Source organism: Ailuropoda melanoleuca, chromosome 13, assembly GCF_002007445.2.
Source record: "Ailuropoda melanoleuca isolate Jingjing chromosome 13, ASM200744v2, whole genome shotgun sequence".
Classification (NCBI taxonomy): Eukaryota; Metazoa; Chordata; class Mammalia; order Carnivora; family Ursidae; genus Ailuropoda; species Ailuropoda melanoleuca.
The window spans coordinates 46,026,222-46,044,988 of record NC_048230.1 but is presented as its reverse complement, the minus strand read 5'-3'; the positions used below and the strand labels follow the sequence as shown (position 1 = coordinate 46,044,988).

Here is an 18,767-nt window from a genome sequence, read left to right as displayed (position 1 = left end):
GGGGGGTGGTGGGGGGCGGGGGGGGCATGGAAACCACTGGGTGATGGCTGGGACCCTGGGCCCTTCATTAGCCTCCAGGCAGGAAACCCAGGCGTCGGGAACTCGCCAACAATGCCGGGGCCTTGGAGAGCCTGGCGAGGCCCCTGGGGGCTGTGCCCGCAGGGGTGGTTCCTGAATTCCCCACCGCGATGCCAAGCCTGGCCTCCAGCAAGCCCGGCCTCCAGCTTCGTCACCGCAACTCTGCCCCTTGGGCAAGTTCTCACTCCTGCTGCTATTTGAGCAAATGGACAATTTTTATTTTCCGGGTGATCCTAGCCGTTCCCAGACATGTCCCTAGTCTCACAATCCGCTGGGAAGGTGACGAACAAGAGGTCTGGCTCTTTGACTCGGCAGTTCCACGCGGGGAATGACCGGCGCACGGCCTGCAGTATCAGGAGCGATACCAGATTTGAGGAGGCCTGTCAGTCAGGGCACCCCAGGCGGTGTGATGCTCTGGCGGCCCTAAGACAACAGTTCTTTAGGAAGATTCCAGAAACAGGGCCTGTGCAGGATGCCGCTATGGACGGTGCACCTGGGCACGGCCTGCTCTCCGTGGCTTGGTGTGGGCCACCTCAGGGATCCCCAAACTCCCTCTAACGCTGACCTTTTCTGTGCCAGGGCCCGGGAGGAGCCGCTGGCCCTAAGGGAGACCAGGTGAGTGGGCGCCCAGGGGTCAGGTCCCTTCTTGCATTTCTCTCCCTCCTTCATGACCCGCTCTCCCTCACGCCCTCTGAGCGGAGGGGACCGCTCTGGACACCCAGCCCCACTTCACGGGGAGGTGTGTTCGCACGGACCTTCTGGGAATGGGGCTTTGTGGGGGGAGAAGTCTGGGCCCCAGGCCTGTTTGTAGAAGGTGCATTCTCTCAGGAAAGGCTTGTGGGCTGGGCCTGTGACCTCCGGTGGCCTCAGGCCCTCTTTGTATTGGTCGAGGACCTAGAACCTACAGCCCCCCGAGATTCTGCTTGGCAAGAAAAGGCTTAGTGTGTCCAGCCAGTGCGGTCAGCCAGCGTCCCCACCCTGGGCTTGGGGCTCAGGGCGCCCGAGCTTTGAGAACAGCTCGAGGCGGGGTCAGCTCTCTGACCTTGGGGCCTGTTGTTTCAGGGAGTTGCAGGTTCCGATGGCATTCCTGGGGACAAAGGAGAGCTGGTGAGTGGGATTAAGTCGGCCTCATTTTTACCAACTAGTCCTGTTCGGGAGAGGGGGCAGTCAGTCTGCAGGTCCGGGGAGTGTGGGAGGCCCCAGGGAGGCTGAGGCTCCGGCCAGGGGCCCGTGACCGCAGCCAAGACAGTCTCAGGGCTGCGTGTACGCACGTGCACAGTTTCTTCTGGAGAATTCCTGGACAACCTTGACCAGCAGGACCCCGGCCTCCCATCCCCGTTAATCTGATGGGGGCGGCAGTGGCTGCCAGCTGGGGAGCCCCTCTGGCTGCGGATCTGCGCTCCGCTGCGTGGCCCGTGTGCCATGTGGCTGGGACCACGTCCCTGTTTACATGCAGCTGGGGAACTTCCTGAGGACGCAGCTGGGGAAGGGGACTGTAGGCACAGAGACGTTCAGATGTTCGTGATTTATTAGAATAACGAGGAAGACAGAGAACAAAGTAAACACGTGCAACGTGCTACATGGCTACTGAAAACACGTTAGGAAAGTCGGTCACAAAAACCTCCGTGCGCAGAACACAGTCCCAGTGGGGTAAAAACCATACCCGGGAGAGTAAAAGGCAGTCGCCACTCGATGTCCTGAAGCAGTCAGAGGGTGGCTTCGTGGCTGTTTCACACCCTCCCCAACTCCCCCCACGCCAGCCCGGCTCTTTGGAAGCAAATGCCACCAGCTAACAGCGTGCGAACAACTGCTCTCTTGCAGGGTCCCGGTGGTCCGGTCGGACCCAAAGGAGAGGTAAGCGGCCGGCAGCCGTTCCAACAACAAAGTCCAAAGGAGACACCAGGCCGGCCTGTGGGGGGGGGCAGTGGCGGCTGCTGGGCACTGCTTGCCTCCAACCCACCTTGTCCTGTTTTCCCCTAGTCTGGCAGTCGAGGGGAGCTGGGCCCGAAGGGCATCCAGGGTCCCAACGGCACCAGTGGCGTCGAGGGCCTCCCAGGCCCACCCGGCCCCGTGGGCTTCCCGGGAGTACAAGGTGTGCCTGGCATCACTGGGAAACCCGGAGTCCCGGTACGTCTTTCCCTCTGTTGAGGGCAGTGTTCGTTGGCATCCGTCAGTTTTCGGAGACGGATGGCGGGGCGGGGGCACCCAGTCTGCTGATGGACTCACGGGGTGATTTCAGGGCCGAGAAGCCAGTGAGCAGCACATCAGGGAACTGTGCGGAGGGATGCTCAGTGGTGAGTGCCCTCGACCCCTGCACGGCTTGGGCTGCCTGCACCCCGGCCTGCTCCACCTCTTCCCCACCCAGAGGGTCCAGTCTCCATCTGCGCTGGGGGGCTCCCTCCCCCCAGGCTTCAACACAGAGGGGGGGGCCCAGTGGGGGTTCTCGATGTCTGTGAAACCGTCAGCAGGGACCGAGACCTGCACCCTTCCAGCCTTTACGGACCACGTGGCCATCTCTTGGCCACTTTGATTCACAGGATTTGTAAGGAGCTCCCCTAAAATGAGCACCTGCTCTTAGGCCTGTGACAACCTCCTTGGTACATGGGAGAAAGGCAGCGGTCCCTCAGTTTCGTGCCCCGAAGCAAGCTGGAGGCGGCTCAATCTTTTCCGCTACGCACGGAGCGCTTTTGCGAATCCTCCTCAAATAAATGTTCGCGTCTTTGTTTTCCCAAAGAACAAATTGCACAGCTAGCTGCTCACCTGAGGAAGCCTTTAGCACCCGGATCCGCAGGTCGGCCTGGTCCAGCTGGGCCCCCGGGCCCCCCGGGCCCCCCGGGCTCCATCGGCCACCCCGGTGCCCGAGGGCCCCCTGGATACCGTGGTCCCACCGGAGATCTGGGAGACCCAGGGCCCAGAGGTGAGTCGGCCGCTGCGTCCCCCGCGCAGCTCAGTTACACCTTCGTCACCCCGCAGGCACCGCAGACACCATCAGAACAGCATTTGGGGGCGGAGGGGTAGACAAAATGTGCGGGATAAACAAACGGGAGCCCATTTACATGTCACAGCATGTGCCTTCAGAAACACTGACATACGCGAACATTTCTGTTGCAAAAATCATACAAAACTCCCTTGTAAGCATGGGGAAGCATAATTAAGAAACCAGACGACCTCATGGGTGTGCCCTGTCGCTGATGCCAGGCGCTGGCCCGTCCGGGTCCCCACCAAGCAGGCGGCAGCGGGATGCTCGGGCCCACAGACGGGCCACTTGGCTAACACAACTGTGAACTGGCCACCGAGCTTTTCCAAAATGGCCTTTAACACCCACTTCTGTGTGAGTTCGCACCGCGTCCCGCCCGCACCGTGCCAGCCGGCCTCCTGGCCCCAACTCCGGAGTGAAAGTCAGGACTCCAGTCCATGCCAACTTACTGATCAAATAAGTCTATTTGTGAAAAACAGTGTAAGACGCTCTGAGCATCTCCGGCGCCAGCACGGGGCATGGGGGCTTGCTGTCTTCCAACAGCGGACCCAGCGGGTTTCTTCAAGCAGGGATCTGAAGGCTGAAAGTACAATTCACAACTAGCCTCCACCACCGTCACCGGTTCCGGTGCTCTACTTTTCGGAGAGCGTTTTGCTTCAGGAGAAAGCTTGCCACATGGGTGCCCTGCCCGTCCCAGGGCCGGTCACACACTGGCGGGGGGCTCATGCCATCACACCAGCGGTCCCTCTTCCAACCCCAGCTGGGTCCTCATGTGTCTGGTACTTTCCGACAGGGGCTCCGGGAGACAGAGGAGACAAAGGCTCGGCGGGCACGGGTCTGGACGGACCGGACGGAGACCAGGGGCTGCAAGGTAGGTGCCTGTCACGGGCAGCGTTCTTGTCGGGCACCTTTCCCAACGCGTTGTGACTTGACCCGGTGCTGTGTCTGGGTGGTGAACATGTGTCACGACATCCCTCTCGGCCAAGTCCTCTCAGATGGTCAGGAACCGTCTGAATGACCTTGTACAAGTCTGAGCAGGAACAGATTCCCGAGATCTATCCACGTAGATTCAGTTATCTATTCGGTGAAAGTGGTCTAGCGTCTAGGTCAGTTACGTTCCAACAGAAACCCCCCTGAATCGGCCCACGTGTATCCCGAATGTTTAGCGTCCGACACAAGCGCTTTGTGGAGTCGGGAGCAGCCCCCCGCCCCCACGGTCCATCCCGGGCCAGCCCTCGCAGAACACACACACAGCAGCTCGTACAGCCTTCCCGCGTCCCCACAGCATGCGAGGAGTGGAGGCCACGCTCCAGTCCTCTCCGCACGCCCAGAAACCCTCTCCTCCTCTCCCGGCCCTTGAGGCTGCACCCACGTTCCGGCCCCTCCTCAGCTGACCTACTCTGCCTCTGCCTGCTCCGGGGTCCATCCCCGAGGTGGGGGCCCTCCAGGGCACATGTGCAGGCCATGCCCACAATCACCTCTGTCCCCGCTCACCAAGTGACTCCATCCCCCCCCGCCCCCCCCCCGGCTCACAGGNGGGCTCCTCCCGCCCTCTTCCCTCGGCTCCCATCAGCCCTGCTCAGGTCCGAGCCACCACACGTGGGACAGGCCCCGGGCCTCCACACCCTCTCCCCCCTCGTCCTCTGCCCTTGCCCTTCTCCCCGCATGGTCTCTCCTCTCCTGGGCCCTTCCAGAGTGCAGAATAAGCCCCCTACACAGAAGGGCTGGGGGTGGCAGGCCGAACGGATGTTCTATTCTTACGTCTACACTCACCTTCCCGCTCCGTCTCAAGGACCGCAAGGCGTGCCAGGCGTTAGCAAAGACGGCCGCGATGGGGCCCACGGCGAGCCCGGGCCTCCAGGTGATCCTGGCCTCCCTGGTGCTGTCGGTGCTCAGGGGACCCCCGGCATCTGTGACACCTCGGCCTGCCAAGGAGCCGTGATGGGAGGCGGCGGGGAAAAATCAGGTTCTAGAAGCTCCTAAAACATAACCGAAGGAAGTGAGAAGGTGGTGCCGACGCCAGCAGGGAGCTCTGGAAGGACGCCAGGAAGTCGGCAGCGCGCTGTGGGGGAGGGGACAACATGGCATCCGTGATGGCCCTCGCAGCCCTCCTGGCCTGCCCCTCGTGTCCTCAATGGCAGCGGACCGGACACGTGGTCCCTGAGAGCGTCCTTCATCGAGCTGTTGTCCAGTGTTGTCTCTATGCGCATTTACAAGGGTCCGTCAGCGGTCACATCGTCCCTCTGACACAGGCCCCCGTGTGCGCCAACTAGACCCCCGTCTCAGAGGGGTGCAGGGCGCACATATGCAAACTTGTGTGCGATTCCACGAGGCCTAAAATAGCAACCTGTTTACACGGCACTTGTGTAAAGACTAAGACAGAGTCCCAGTGAGACGGCAGATGAACCGCAGACACTCGGTCTAATAAATACAGGGTTTCACGTACGGTACCCCCACATGGTCTAGTCTGATTTACCTGCTGCTTTTGTGTACACACTTCGGACCGTCTCCAGTCAGCAGTGTTTACTGACGGTGACTCTGTATTGCGAGACAGTCTACTGCTATTACCCTGTTGTGATAAATAAAGCCACTCGTGTGAAAACCTCAGTTCCAAACACTACAGTTTATTACACAGAAAGTAATGACTCTCAATATGAAAATGAGGGCATTGAAGGAATCCACTGTGACAATATCTCATTTATGGACAAAAGTGGCTTCAAAGGGAGTCTCTGGAAAATGTCCAGCAGCAAGGCTGGACACGGACCGCATTTCACAACGCGGTCCCAAGTCAGCACGGGGGGGGAGAAACAAAGGAGTAAAATTTCCAAACTACTTCTAATTAAGAACAATTTAACTTGTTCCAATTGCTAAGCGGGCATATTTAAAATGTAAATAAAATAAGTAAAAAGCAGTGCACCTTGGAAGACTAAGGAAATTACGAAGGATGTTAATTTTTGAAGTTATCATGTTAAGAAAACATGATGTAATCAGGCAGATAATTGAAATTTTCTTGCTAATTGTCAACATGTCTTCATCCCCAAATGGTCTAAGAGGACACGAATGGCTAAGTATTTTGTTCTAGACAAACATCTTTACAAACGTGCTGTAACGTCCCCACTAGAGGCCCCCCAACTGGACTCACGTCCCCCAGAGCCAGACCGCCGGGGCTCCGGGGCTGCACGGACACTCGGGGCCCCAGGCAGCAGCCGCCACCGCCGGGAGCTAGCGGTCCCTTCCGGTCACTTGACATCCATGGCCGGGCTGCTCTGTAGGCTCTCCTGTGCGGGACGCGCCACCAAGGAGTCCGGTCTGGTCAACTTGAGCCTTCGGCCAGTTTTACCGCAAAACACACTCTCAAATTCCTGAAGTTAAGAAACAACCATTAATGTTCTGAATTTACAGACTTGGAAACTATCTTAAAAATACAAAAGGCTGGGGCGCCTGGGTGGCACAGCGGTTGAGCGTCTGCCTTCGGCTCAGGGCGTGATCCCGGCGTTATGGGATCGAGCCCCACATCAGGCTCCTCCGCTATGAGCCTGCTTCTTCCTCTCCCACTCCCCCTGCTTGTGTTCCCTCTCTCGCTGGCTGTCTCTATCTCTGCCGAATAAATAAATAAAATCTTTAAAAAAAAAAAAATACAAAAGGCTGGAGACGCCTGGCTGGCTCAGTCAGTGGAGGCAAGCGGCTCTTAATCTCGGGTTGTGAGTTCGAGCCCCGCAATGGGCACAGAGATTACTTAAAATGAATAAATAAAATTAAAAATACACCAAAGGCTGAAATTATGAGCCAAACTACTTCAAGATACACAAAGGCGTCATCCACAAACTCGTGTCACCTCTCGTAAGGGGGTATGTGTGATAAACACAGGGATTCAAACATTTTTCTCAGAGAGTCACATTTACATGTACTGTTAATTTTCCAATAGATTCCCATAATGCCTGTCCACGATATAAAGCCTTCTTTATTTAAAAACAAGCAGCCACACTTACATTTTTAACGTAGTAAAATACACATACGACTTTACCATTTTCACGTGTGTTTGTCCCAGAGCATCGCTACCATCTGTCTGCAGAACTTTCCAACGCCCCACGGACACCGTGCCCATCACGGACCCCACGCGCACTGGTGAGTGCTCCAAGGCAGGCCTGGCATCAGGGGCTGGCTCTGGAAGGCTAAAAGCTGGCTCCCGCGGAGCCCTGTCGACTGCGGCCCTTGCTCACGCTTTCTGCCTCTAGGAACTTTGACAAGCCCCAGCTTTTGCGGCGGGGTCACACTGAGCATAAGGGGCAGCCCCAAGATCACAGGAGGAGAAGGAACGTGCAAGCAGATGGCCTGATCTCACCAGCCTCTGGGAACAAAGATCGGGGGTCTGCAAATGCACAACGTGGGAAACCCTACTGGACAGAGGAGGGTTCCATGTCTTCAATAAGGACGGAAGAAAGGAGGGGCCATCGTGGACTTAAAGGTGTTTAAGAGCTACCAACGTTCGGCTGGACAGCGTTTGGGTCCTGATTCAAGGAAGTCAGCTGTACAGAGTCCGCGGTGAGCCCATCGGGGCATCTGGAGGAGGTGGTGTTTTTAAACCACACTTCTATTTTTAAAGATGCCCTTGTCCATGAAACCGAGAGATCTCTGGAATGCTTTAAAACATCCACTGAGGACGGCAGGACGGGATACTGCCCGAGGCTGAGCCGGGCTGAGCTACGGGACTACAGGAGCTCAGTATTCTGTTCTCCCCACGTCTGTGCATGGATACATTTCCTTAATTTCTTTGTTTTTTAAAGCATAGCATTCTTAACAATTAAATTTACGTTTATAGATTTTCTATTATGGTAAAAAGTACATAACATGAAATCTTCCATTTTAGCCACTCCGAGTGGTTTTACCCGGTGGCATTAACTACCTTCACGACGCTGTGTGATCAGCACGATTTCTGACTTGGCGTCGCCCCACACGGACACTTTGTCCCCAGGAAACACTGACTCTCGGCCTCCCCCAGCACCCACCCACCATCCCACTTTCTGTCCCTACGAATCGGACGACTCCAGGGACCCAGAGAGGACGCGCACAGCAGCCATCCTTTCGTGAGTGGCGTCCTTCACTTAGAATAGGGTCCGTGGGTGCACCCGCGCTGTGGCAGGAGCCCGAGTGCTTCCTTTCTATGGCTGAGCCACATCCCACTGTCTGTGCACACGCTGTGCTCGTCCACTCGCCTGCCGACGGACACTTGGGGGCCTCCACGTCCTGGCCGCTGGGACTAGCACTGCTGTGGACATTCACATACAAGTGTCCACCTGGGTCCCTGCCCGCAAGTACAACTGCTGGGTCATCTGGCAATTCTTTTTTTTTTTTTTTTTTTTTTAAAGATTTTTTTTTTTTTTTATTCGACAGAGAGAGAGACAGCCAGCGAGAGAGGGAACACAAGCAGGGGGAGTGGGAGAGGAAGAAGCAGGCTCCTAGCGGAGGAGCCTGATGTGGGGCTCGATCCCATAACGCCGGGATCACGCCCTGAGCCGAAGGCAGACGCTTAACCGCTGTGCCACCCAGGCGCCCCTCATCTGGCAATTCTAACGTCTTAAAATCTGTCCCCCGATTTCCCACGGCAGCTGCACGGTGTTCCACTCCGACTTGCTATTCCGTCTGTCTGTCTGTACCAGCTGTCTACTGGGTGTGAAGGGCATGGCCACGTGGTTTGGATTTGCATCTCCCTGACGACTGGCAATGTCGAGCATCTGCTCACAGACCTGTTGGCCATTTGTTTATCTTCTTTGGAAAAAGGTATTCAAATTCCGTGTTTGAATGGTGTTGTCTTCCTGTTGCTGGGCTGTAGCGGGTTTATACTGGACTCAGGTCCAGAAGGGGAAGCAGAGCTACCACGCTGGGCTAGGTAAGCCCTGGACGGCCTGGAACGGCTGAAGCACGCTACCTGTCCAACTGCCAAGTGGCGTCTGACCAAGGCCACCTGCCGCTGGTACTGCTCCCGCACTCAGGAGCTATACCTGCATGTATCTCTAAGTTTCTTCCCAAACTTCAAAGGGTTTTAGGGTCTTGATGCACTTTAAGATGAGCCACATTTTGACAATTGCCTATATCCTGACACCCAAAGGCCCAAATATAAAATATTTGCCTATATTTGAGAAAGTAGAATTTACCTTTGGGAATAATTACATAAAAGTCACAAAGAAGGAAACAGTCATTTCTGACATCAGGAAGTACTCCAGAGACTTCCCGAACAACATGCACAGAACGAGATGAGGGCCGGGCGTCCCCCTTTGCTGTGAGCACTTCCGCCAGCAGCGGGGGAGCGCGGTGTGGGCTGGGTTCCCCCGGGGCCCCAGCACCTGCTTCAGGGGGCCAGACGCAAGCCGGCAGCCACTGTCCTACTCTCTCCACCGGCATCTGTTTCCACGAAACCTCAGTGAGATGACAGAGTTTCATGGGAGTTTTACCACGAATCAGAACACCTTGAGATGATGTCTGGCCAAAGCTGATATTCACATTCGGTTGGTAAATATGAGAATGTGAAATATAAAAGGTGTCTCTTTTGGGTCACCTGGCTGGCTCAGTAGGAAGAGCATGTGACTCATGACCTTGGGGTCAGGAGTTTGAGCCCCACCCTGGGTGTGGAGATGACATAAGTAAAAACAAACCTAAAAAAAGAAAGCGAATTTCTTAATAGGAAAGAGGCTCCAATCACACGTCAAGGAGCCCTGCCAGGAAGCTATGAAGACAACAGGCGACGGGTGCACCTGGTGAGCACTGACCCACCTGAGCAAACGCTCAGGGAACTGGCCGTGCCTCTCGGAGCGGGTCTGCCAGACAACAGAGGGGAGGAAGAGTCTGGGGGTTTTTTTCTATTTTTTTTTTAAATAAATTTTTTAAAATTGATTTGGGGGGGGGAGAGCGTCGAAAAAGCACAAGCAGGGCCAGAGCCAGAGGGAGAAGCAGACTCCCCACTGAACAGGGAGACCCGATGCGGGACTCGATCCCAGAACCCCAGGGTCATGACCTGAGCTGAAGGCAGACGCTTCACCGCTGAGCGCCACCCCCCCCACCCCGTCCCCCGTGCCCTGAGAGGAAGAGTCTGAATCGCCATTAATGATCTCAACCTAAGAAACACAGAATTCACCAAACGGAGGATACACATTCTTTCCAAATAAATACAGAACTTTTAAAAACTGACTACAGAAGAGGTCACAACGGAAGTCTCTGCAAACTCTCAAAAACTGTTTCCTTATACAGACCGTATGCGTTGATGACAACATAACTAAAAACTGTGAAAAACAAACCAAAAGCTTTTAAACTCCAGATGTCAGACAGAATACGGGGCGCCGGGGGGGCACAGCGGTTGGGCGTCTGCCTTCGGCTCAGGGCGTGATCCCGGCGTTCTGGGATCGAGCCCCACATCAGGCTCCTCCGCTGTGAGCCTGCTTCTTCCTCTCCCACTCCCCCTGCTGTGTTCCCTCTCTCTCTGGCTGTCTCTCTCTCTGTCAAATAAATAAATAAAATCTTAAAAAAAAAAGTCAAAGAATAAAAATTTAAAAAAATAAAGAAGGTAAGCTTTTAGAACAATATACAAGGAAATTACAACAGAAAAACATGCTACCACTGACTCCACTTGCCCCCCAAAAGCCAACAGAGCAGAACAAGACCAGAAGCCGGGCTGACGGAGACTCGGGCACAGACGCCCTGGCTCAGGGATGACGGGACCAGCCCATAGGGAGCGCCAGGCAGTGGCGCTGGTCACAGGTCTCTGTGGGGAGGTTTTCCTCCTGCCGCGCTCACCCAAGCCATTTTTATATATGAAATATATAAAGTTCTAACCTATTCAATCTTTGAGTAAATACAGTTAACAGATTTTTTTTGTTGTGCCTTCATCATATTTGAATGAATTACATCAATAACTCACTACTAATAAGTACACAAAGCCAAACATTAAATCATTTTCAAAAATATAAAAGCTTTTCTCCAAAGAAAACATCCAGGTGGGCAACAGACACATGAAAAAATGGTCCACATCACTCGGCCTCAGGGAAACACAAACCAAAACCACCCTGAGATCCCACCCCACGCCAGTCAGAATGGCTAAAATTAACAAGCCAGCAAACGACAGACGTTGGCAAGGATGTGGAGAAAGGGGATCCCTCTTGCACTGTTGGTGGGAATGCAAGCTGGTGCAGCCACATGGAAACCAGTGGAGGGTCCTCAGAAAGATGAAAATTGAGCTACCCTATGACCCAGCCATTGCACTACTGGGTATTTACCCCAATGATACAGACGTAGTGAAGAGAAGGGCCACATGCACCCCAATGTTCACAGCAGCATTGTCCACAATAGCTAAATCGTGGAAGGAGCCGAGATGCCCTTCAACAGACGACTGGACAAAGAGGATGTGGTCCATCTATACAACGGAATATTACTCAGGTATCAGAAAGGATGAATACTCATCATTTGCAGCAACATGGATGGACCAGGAGGAGATAATGCTGAGTGAAATAAGTCAAGCAGAGAAAGACAATTATCATATGGTTTCACTCATAGGAGGAATTTAAGACATAAAACACAGGAGCAAACAGAAAAAAGAGAGAGAAACAAAGCAAGAAACAGTCTCTTAACTCAAGAGAACACACTGAGGGTCACCAGAGCAGGGGAGGGGGGCAAGGGTGTGGATGAAGGGGGGCACCTGTCGTGATGAGCACAGGTAAGTGCTGACTCGCTGTACCGGGCACCTGAAACCGATACTCTTACACTGTGTAACTGGCTGGAATTAAGATAAAAAGCTTAACAGAAGATACACGTAAAAGCTTTATTAAAATTAACAGTCTACCTCTAACAAGTAACATCAGAGAGTAACTGCGTGACAACCACAAACGACCCGATGAGAAGGAACGTGACACAAATACTGCTCTAAGACGCGATGACACGTGCAGTGACATGGCGCAGCTCACGCAGCGTGAACGCCACGCGGAGACAGGAGGGGACACAGAAACACAGCCCACAGCTCCTGGCCCCACCGCAATCTACACGCAGAAGGCTCTTTTTAAAACGCGTCCACGTGTACGCGCCAACCTCGGCTCGGGCCCTGACAGATGCTGCAGCCACAGCAGCGGCCACGCGACGGCTTCAACCAGGACCAGAACCGGGCGCGCTGGGCTTGCCTCACCTCACCAAGGCCTCGTCGGCACTCACCCTGACCACCAGCATGCTGAGCCCAGCGCCTGGAGCCGGGGTCCCCCCAAGGCAGAGCCCTGAAGCCAATGCCGCGAATGCCTCCATCCTTCCATCTGAGCGGCCAAGGGAGGGATGGCTGGACTCGACTCACACCACGCGTTCGGTCCTACCGGGAGCTGCGCTCGCTCGCTGCCATTGTCCCTGGGACCGAACAGACAGGGTCAAGGCAGCGCTGGCTGCACTGAAGAGCCAGGAGCTTGGACCCCAGGGCCCCAACCCGCCCCCGGTCACCCAGCCCATGGAAGAGTCTCTCTTCCCCACCTTCTGAATGCATCTGAAGTCCACACTGTTTAACGTTATTTGCCTCTCTCTCTGCCTTCTGAACTAGTCTCGCTTCATCCCTTCACAGTTTTCAGAGGGTAAAAAACATACCACATCTTACAGGTCTCTGAAAGCCCTTCAAGCCCCATACAATCCAGTGCATACAGCAGGTGCTCAATCTGTTATCAGACAACTGATACTTCAGTCACTTAAACTCTGTATGTCAGTGAATCAACGCAGGCTGTGCTTATTACTTCGATGAACGAGGAGTTACATTAACGCACGGAGTTTTGTGAACAGTGAACTCAGTATCTGACATTGGATTCCAGGAAACAAAGGACAGTCAGGGGTATCTTAGGGAAAAAAGAATAAATAACATCACTGACAAGTTTTTAAAATTCTGAAATCTACCTGCCCTGAATACTGACCTTTTTAAGAGAATCTCCATGTCTTTCCTGAATGTACTTCAGGAACGCCGTGGTCCACTGCAGGGTGGTTGCCTTATCCGTCTCCGCGTTGCAGAACGGGACCAAGAGATTCAACTCATCGCAGCAAATGCGGATTCTGCGCCTACAGTCAAAACCCAAAGTAACCCCGCTGAGAAACAGAAGCAGTGCCGCCGCTCCTGGGCCGCACCGGTGCTCGGGGCCGCACTTCGCCGGGACGGTCCTGCTCACGGGCCAGAAGCAACGGCCAGGTTCAAGTCTCTAGACCAAGGACGGGGCCAAACCCCCGAACCTGGAAGCAAAAGTGTGTGTGTGCTTTTTCTGGGCAGACTGCTCTTCACTCAACAGTTACTACCCTGCTCTCCATGTGCCAAGGAACTCACCCACAGCTAAGAATCACAGCTTTGACCTCCAGGGGGCCCTGGTTCAAAAAAGGATCACAGACTACCAGCCTGCTAATACCCTGAAACCCAGTCTTTTCAGAGAACTTTTTTTTTCCCCCAGAAAGAACTTAAATCACAAGTTGGGTCTTATGATTAGACTTTGTTCATCCTCGCAGGTGACATTCCGCGTCATGCCAAGTCCTACAGAAGCCAACACGGAGCAGCTGACCCAGCACGGCCCTTGCTGCCCACCTTCCCACGTGCACGCGTGGGAGCTGCTGTAGTGACCTCGTAAGGCAAACGCGAGAGCCGGCCCCTCTCCGCAGCCCGTGCAGGACACAGCTCTACCTCAGACGAGGGACGGAGGTGACACGTAGTGACCGCGCAGTGTGTTACCCTAGGGGATGGCAGGGTGCCAGCCTACGGGGTAAGGGTTCTCCCACGGTGGATACTCGGTAAACGTCGATGAAATGTCAGAGTAGGAAAGCTGTCCTTCGTAGTTCAGAGACATCCCTTAGTTCGAGCGTGTGCGTGTGTAAGTGTAGGTGTGAATGATGGGTGGTGGGCTAGCTAGCTCTAACATCCCTTAAAGAGTAATAAATTGCCTCAGGTCAACACTGGAGCCTCAGAGTTGAATATTTGCCTGCCCCATGCTACAGATAGGAAACTGGGGGGCGCCTGGGTGGCTCAGTCGTTAAGCGTCTGTCTTCGGCTCAGGGCGTGATCCCAGGGTCCTGGGATCGAGCCCCACATCAGGCTCCCTGCTCCGCTATGAGCCTGCTTCTTCCTCTCCCACTCCCCCTGCTTGTGTTCCCTCTCTCGCTGTCTCGCTCTGTCAAATAAATAAATAAATAAAATCTTAAAAAAAAAAGAAAGAAAGAAAAGAAACTGGGACCAAGTACCACATAAATGACTAATTATGTTAATTATGTTAGGGAAACATCAGGTACAAACCCAGCTGTAATACGGAAAAGTTAACCACCTTTTGGTTCTACGTAAAATTTAAACAAATTCTAAATAAAATCTGCAGTTAAAATGACCTAAATAAGCCCCTTTCTTCCCCACCATTCTTAAAATAACCAGGCAATGCTGGGTGCCCTGGCGTGCAGCCCGGCTCACAAGGCTGGCCCCGATGGCCTCTGGGAGCTCCGATCTCGGGAAGGCTCCCAGTACCATTAGTGAAGTGCCCAAATGTGCCTAAAATGTTTGTACAAACAATACGGTTCATGCTGAGCACTGGCCCTCCTTCTGGGGACCCGGGGTTTAGCGGCTCACCAGGTAGGGAATGCCTCTGTGACCCGACCACCAGTAAAATCTTGGGGCACTGAGTCTCTCACGAGCGTTGCCCGCTGGCAATTTCACCCGTCTCAGGACCCCGTGCTGTGGAAGCGGAGTGCATCTGGGGGTGCCCTGGGAGGGGACACCTGGGAGCTCGCCTCTGGCTCCCCGGACTTCTCCCCAGGCACTTCTGCTAAGTTTGGCGTGTCCTTTCTCTGTAATCAGTCAAAGCCGGAAGTCTTCCTAGTGAATCATGAAACCCGGGGGTGGTCCTGGGGACCCTGCTCCACCTAGCAAAACAAAGTCAGTTTTTACGCTGGCCAACTTTTCTCCACTTTGAACACATTTTGAAATAACTAAACCATTGTTTCATGAATAACTTGCCCGTTATTGCTAGTGACTACAGTAAACTTGCGTGTCAACGAGCAATCACACGCATTACCTTCTATCTCTTTCCATGCGGTTGTGCCTCTCCCTACGCTGCGACCTTCCTCCCTGGGGCCCGCTCTGGGTCTGCTCCCCAAGGTTTGCCTGCGAGGACTCCGCGGGCGGCCAAGCGCCCTGTGTGGCGGTCGAGCCTTCGCCCACGTTCTGAATCTCTCCAAGGGTTCTTCGTTCTACGTTTGTGTCCAGCTGACGCAGTCTACTCCGACTCCTCTTATTCACGGCTTGCTTACACAGGGCTGCTTCTTTGCAGAAGAAGAAAAAAGTGGTATTTTAACTTTTTATTTTACTTAACTCGTCCCCATTAATGCTGAATGTTATTTTGTGGCATTTTTCAACCCAGAACAGACACATGAATGGGCAAAAAGTGCCCAGAACAGAACAGGAAGAGCTGTACTCGTGACAGGAACTGGACAAGCCATGAGCACAAAGCTCCAAGCTCCAAACCACAAAACTGAACATAAATCTGTTACTAAGTTAAAACACTCCGAGTATTATGGGATCAGGAGACCTTTGTCAGAAGTCCCTTCTCCATCAACAGGTGTTAGCTGCCATCTATGAAGAGAGAAACCAAGAGGTTGTTTGATTTTTCTGATGTTCAAAATGGAAAAAACAAACTTTCTCCCAAAGATTTTCTTTTATACAATTACTCTAACGTGACAGCAGGTACTCGACCTCTGAAGAGGACAAAACCTAAGCGCCTCAGGGTTCCATGTGCCCTCCGCTGACACGAGACGCTGCCCCCGGAATTTATGCTGGAGAAACACGGCAATTTCCACATCGAGACCAGCCGGCGCCTAACCATCGTGTGTGCTGACGTGCATTCCCAAGACGCTAAACAAAACCAAAGTCTCTGTGGACAAAGGGTCCCTATGCACAAGGTTCACAATGGGACCTGCAAGGAAGACGTGGCAGGAATTCACAGCTTGTTCCTGAAGTGCAGGAGTCAGCACATGGTTTACTTTACTAGCAACCTTCAGCGCTGCAAACAGTAGCGCGAACTTCTGCATAAAAAGTCCTAAGAGGAGAATGACCCACTGCCTGGGGGAGCGCAGCACTCCATCCCCACCCTGCCCGCATCAGCTCTGGAAAAGCTAGGCGTTATTCTGTCGGGCTAAGTTGAAAAATAATTTGTTTGCAGGGAGAGAGGGACTGAGAGCTCACTCTCAAGGTGAGCAGTTTGCCCTCAGCAGTTTCTTTATTTCTAAAACTTTCTGAATCACCTTATGGCCTCTTGCTCCCAACTCAATCCTTTGCCTATCTGCAGACTGCCTCCTAAAGCTTTTAGCAGATTTCAGACTCCTGCCTCACTCACAAAATATAAAATACGAAACAAAAAAACAACTATTAAGTGCTTTCAGCAACTTGAAGGAAAGTGAAAATTTACACAAGTCTATCACTTTTCCATTTATGGAGATTACCAGTAAGAAACAGCAGCCCCCAAACTCAATGATTCCATACTAAGCATAAATATGATGTCTGAGGGCTCCTGGGTGGCTCGGTGGGTTAAGCGGCCAACTCCTGATTTTGGCTCAGGTCATGAGATCGAGCCCCTCGGTGGGCTCTGTGCTCAGCATGGAGTCTGCCTGAGATGCTCTCTCTCCCTCTGCCCCTCCCCCTGCTTGTGTGTTTTCGCGCTCTCTCAAATAAATGGATAAATCTTCAAACAAACAAACAAACCGCTTCATATTTATACTCGGCCTCTCTCCCTCCCCACCCATGGCCCAGATGCCAGCAGGGCAGTGCTCCCTCCGCTTTATGGCTTACCTCCTACTTTAATCCAAACCTGCTCAGGCAAAGCTTTGTTTCTACTGCCCAAAGTCTGTTTAGTGGATTCGATTTCCTGCTGGTAACAGAAAGAAAATGCTCTAGGCAATCCAATGTCCTGATGCTTGGCAGCTTCCAGTATAGAACACGGGTTACCAGAACCCTGGAAAACATGAAGCAACCCGAAGTTTATCAGCATGCACACAAGTCAAACGCACTCGAAACGGAGTCACGGCAAAGGTGTTAATGCAATCTGAGTAACTTTACGTACACTGAGGATTTTAAGACATTCCCAAACCACAAAAACGCTCTTGATCTTAAAGATGATTAAGCTCAATAAAAGAACAAATCCTTCAGACCTAACGAAAGTAAAATCCATTTAACACAAAAGAGCAGCACCTGACGAGTCCCTCCCTTACCTGCGTCTGTGAGAGGCTTGAACCCCCGGCAGCAGAGCAGGCATTCGCCGTGAACAGAGGGCACGTAAATTGTAAAGCGGTGGTGGCTGCCGCGGTTTTATTTTTCACCAACGTCGTGCATTTGTTTTGTTGCTGATGAAGAGGGACGTTCATGAATTCGGAAGGATGTCGGATAAGCGTTACCAAGCTGCCAAGACAAAGGAGACCCGGAAACACGTGAAGACCGCGTGGCAGGCAAGTGTGCCGTTAACGCTGCGATCAGATCAGCATCGCGCTCTCCTGGTTAGCAGCAGGACTTCTGGACAGCTCAGATCGGGCAGGATGAGCCCCCCTCCTCGTGGAAACTTCCACAGAACCGTGATCAACCAGCGCTGCAGGGGACAAGCTCAAACTTCTTCCTCAAAGAGGACCACGGGGCCGGAGATCACCTGATACCAATCTCTGTCGCTCTTTTTTTTTTTTTTTTTTGCCATTCTCCAAAATCTGATGACTAGGGGCAAAATGGGAAAACCACAGGGTAGGGAGGCATAGAAAGCTGAGAAGCCCCCAGCACAGAGGCTACCCCTCTTCAGTAGTCCTGAGACGTGGCTGACAGGCTGGCATCCTGGTGGCAGGGTGAAGCTGCATTCTGTCATCAGGACACGTTCCTTCCACCAAGGCTCATCCATGTGTCACCCCTAACCTGAGTCAACGTGGGGGGAAAAGGCCTCTTCTGACATTTAGGTGGATAATGTGGTGCAAAAGCTTTGGGGGCACCTGGGTGGCACAGCGGTTAAGCGTCTGCCTTTGGCTCAGGGCGTGATCCCGGCGTTATGGGATCGAGCCCCTCGTCAGGCTCTTCTGCTATGAGCCTGCTTCTTCCTCTCCCACTCCCCCTGCTTGTGTTCCCTCTCTCGCTGGCTGTCTCTATCTCTGTCAAATAAATAAATAAAATCTTTAAAAAAAAAAAAAAGCTTTGGTCCTCAGAACCATCCGTACACTTATCTCAACTGAGCTCTCGTCCACGTGCAGAGAGAGTACACAGCACACAAGGGCAGGCTTCGCGGTATGCACAGGACTCAAAAAGCATTTGCTCATCAGCACCTGCACAGACCACACCACCTTTCAAGTCTGCCCCATACCCAACGGGGTCCGTTCCCTGTGAAGATGCCAGCCAGTGAAGGCTGGCGTCTTTCTCCACAGATGACTTCACCTACACCCAGACCCACCTGGGCCTAATCCCTATTAAAACACAAGCTGCAGTAAGGCTGGTGGCCTCGGCATCGGACGGCCTCGTGTGCGCGCAAACCCGGCGGGCCTGCTCCCTGCGCCCTCCCCGCGCCCGGCCACCCCGGAGGGTGGCGGGGGAGGGACACCCACTTGTTGAGCGCCACGCCGGCCTCGGGGGGCTCGGCGCCGCGCGGGGCGGGCGGCGGCTCGGCAGGGATGCTGTTGAAGCGGTCCTCCAGGCGGACGCGCACGGCCGACTTGGCCCGCGCCTCGC

General features: G+C 53.6%; 2 protein-coding genes across 2 annotated transcripts in view; one reads left to right on the top strand and one right to left on the bottom strand.

The window, feature by feature from the left end:
* COL9A3 (collagen type IX alpha 3 chain) overlaps positions 1–5,067 on the top strand; it is a 21,515-nt gene extending 16,448 nt beyond the window's left edge. The window contains exons 21-28 of the mRNA XM_034641566.1: positions 658–693; positions 1,141–1,185; positions 1,900–1,932; positions 2,059–2,205; positions 2,318–2,372; positions 2,813–2,995; positions 3,849–3,926; positions 4,848–5,067. Coding sequence (XP_034497457.1) covers positions 658–693; positions 1,141–1,185; positions 1,900–1,932; positions 2,059–2,205; positions 2,318–2,372; positions 2,813–2,995; positions 3,849–3,926; positions 4,848–5,038 — 768 coding nt within the window. The 3' untranslated portion in view covers positions 5,039–5,067. The remainder of the gene's footprint in view (positions 1–657; positions 694–1,140; positions 1,186–1,899; positions 1,933–2,058; positions 2,206–2,317; positions 2,373–2,812; positions 2,996–3,848; positions 3,927–4,847) is intronic.
* TCFL5 (transcription factor like 5) overlaps positions 1,589–18,767 on the bottom strand; it is a 26,936-nt gene continuing 9,757 nt past the window's right edge. The window contains exons 3-9 of the mRNA XM_034641565.1: positions 18,644–18,762; positions 17,285–17,471; positions 16,866–17,028; positions 15,097–15,343; positions 12,976–13,117; positions 4,829–6,417; positions 1,589–4,132 (exon numbers count right to left, since the gene is read on the bottom strand). Of these exons, the coding sequence (XP_034497456.1) occupies positions 6,295–6,417; positions 12,976–13,117; positions 15,097–15,343; positions 16,866–17,028; positions 17,285–17,471; positions 18,644–18,762 (981 nt within the window). The 3' untranslated portion in view covers positions 1,589–4,132; positions 4,829–6,294. The remainder of the gene's footprint in view (positions 4,133–4,828; positions 6,418–12,975; positions 13,118–15,096; positions 15,344–16,865; positions 17,029–17,284; positions 17,472–18,643; positions 18,763–18,767) is intronic.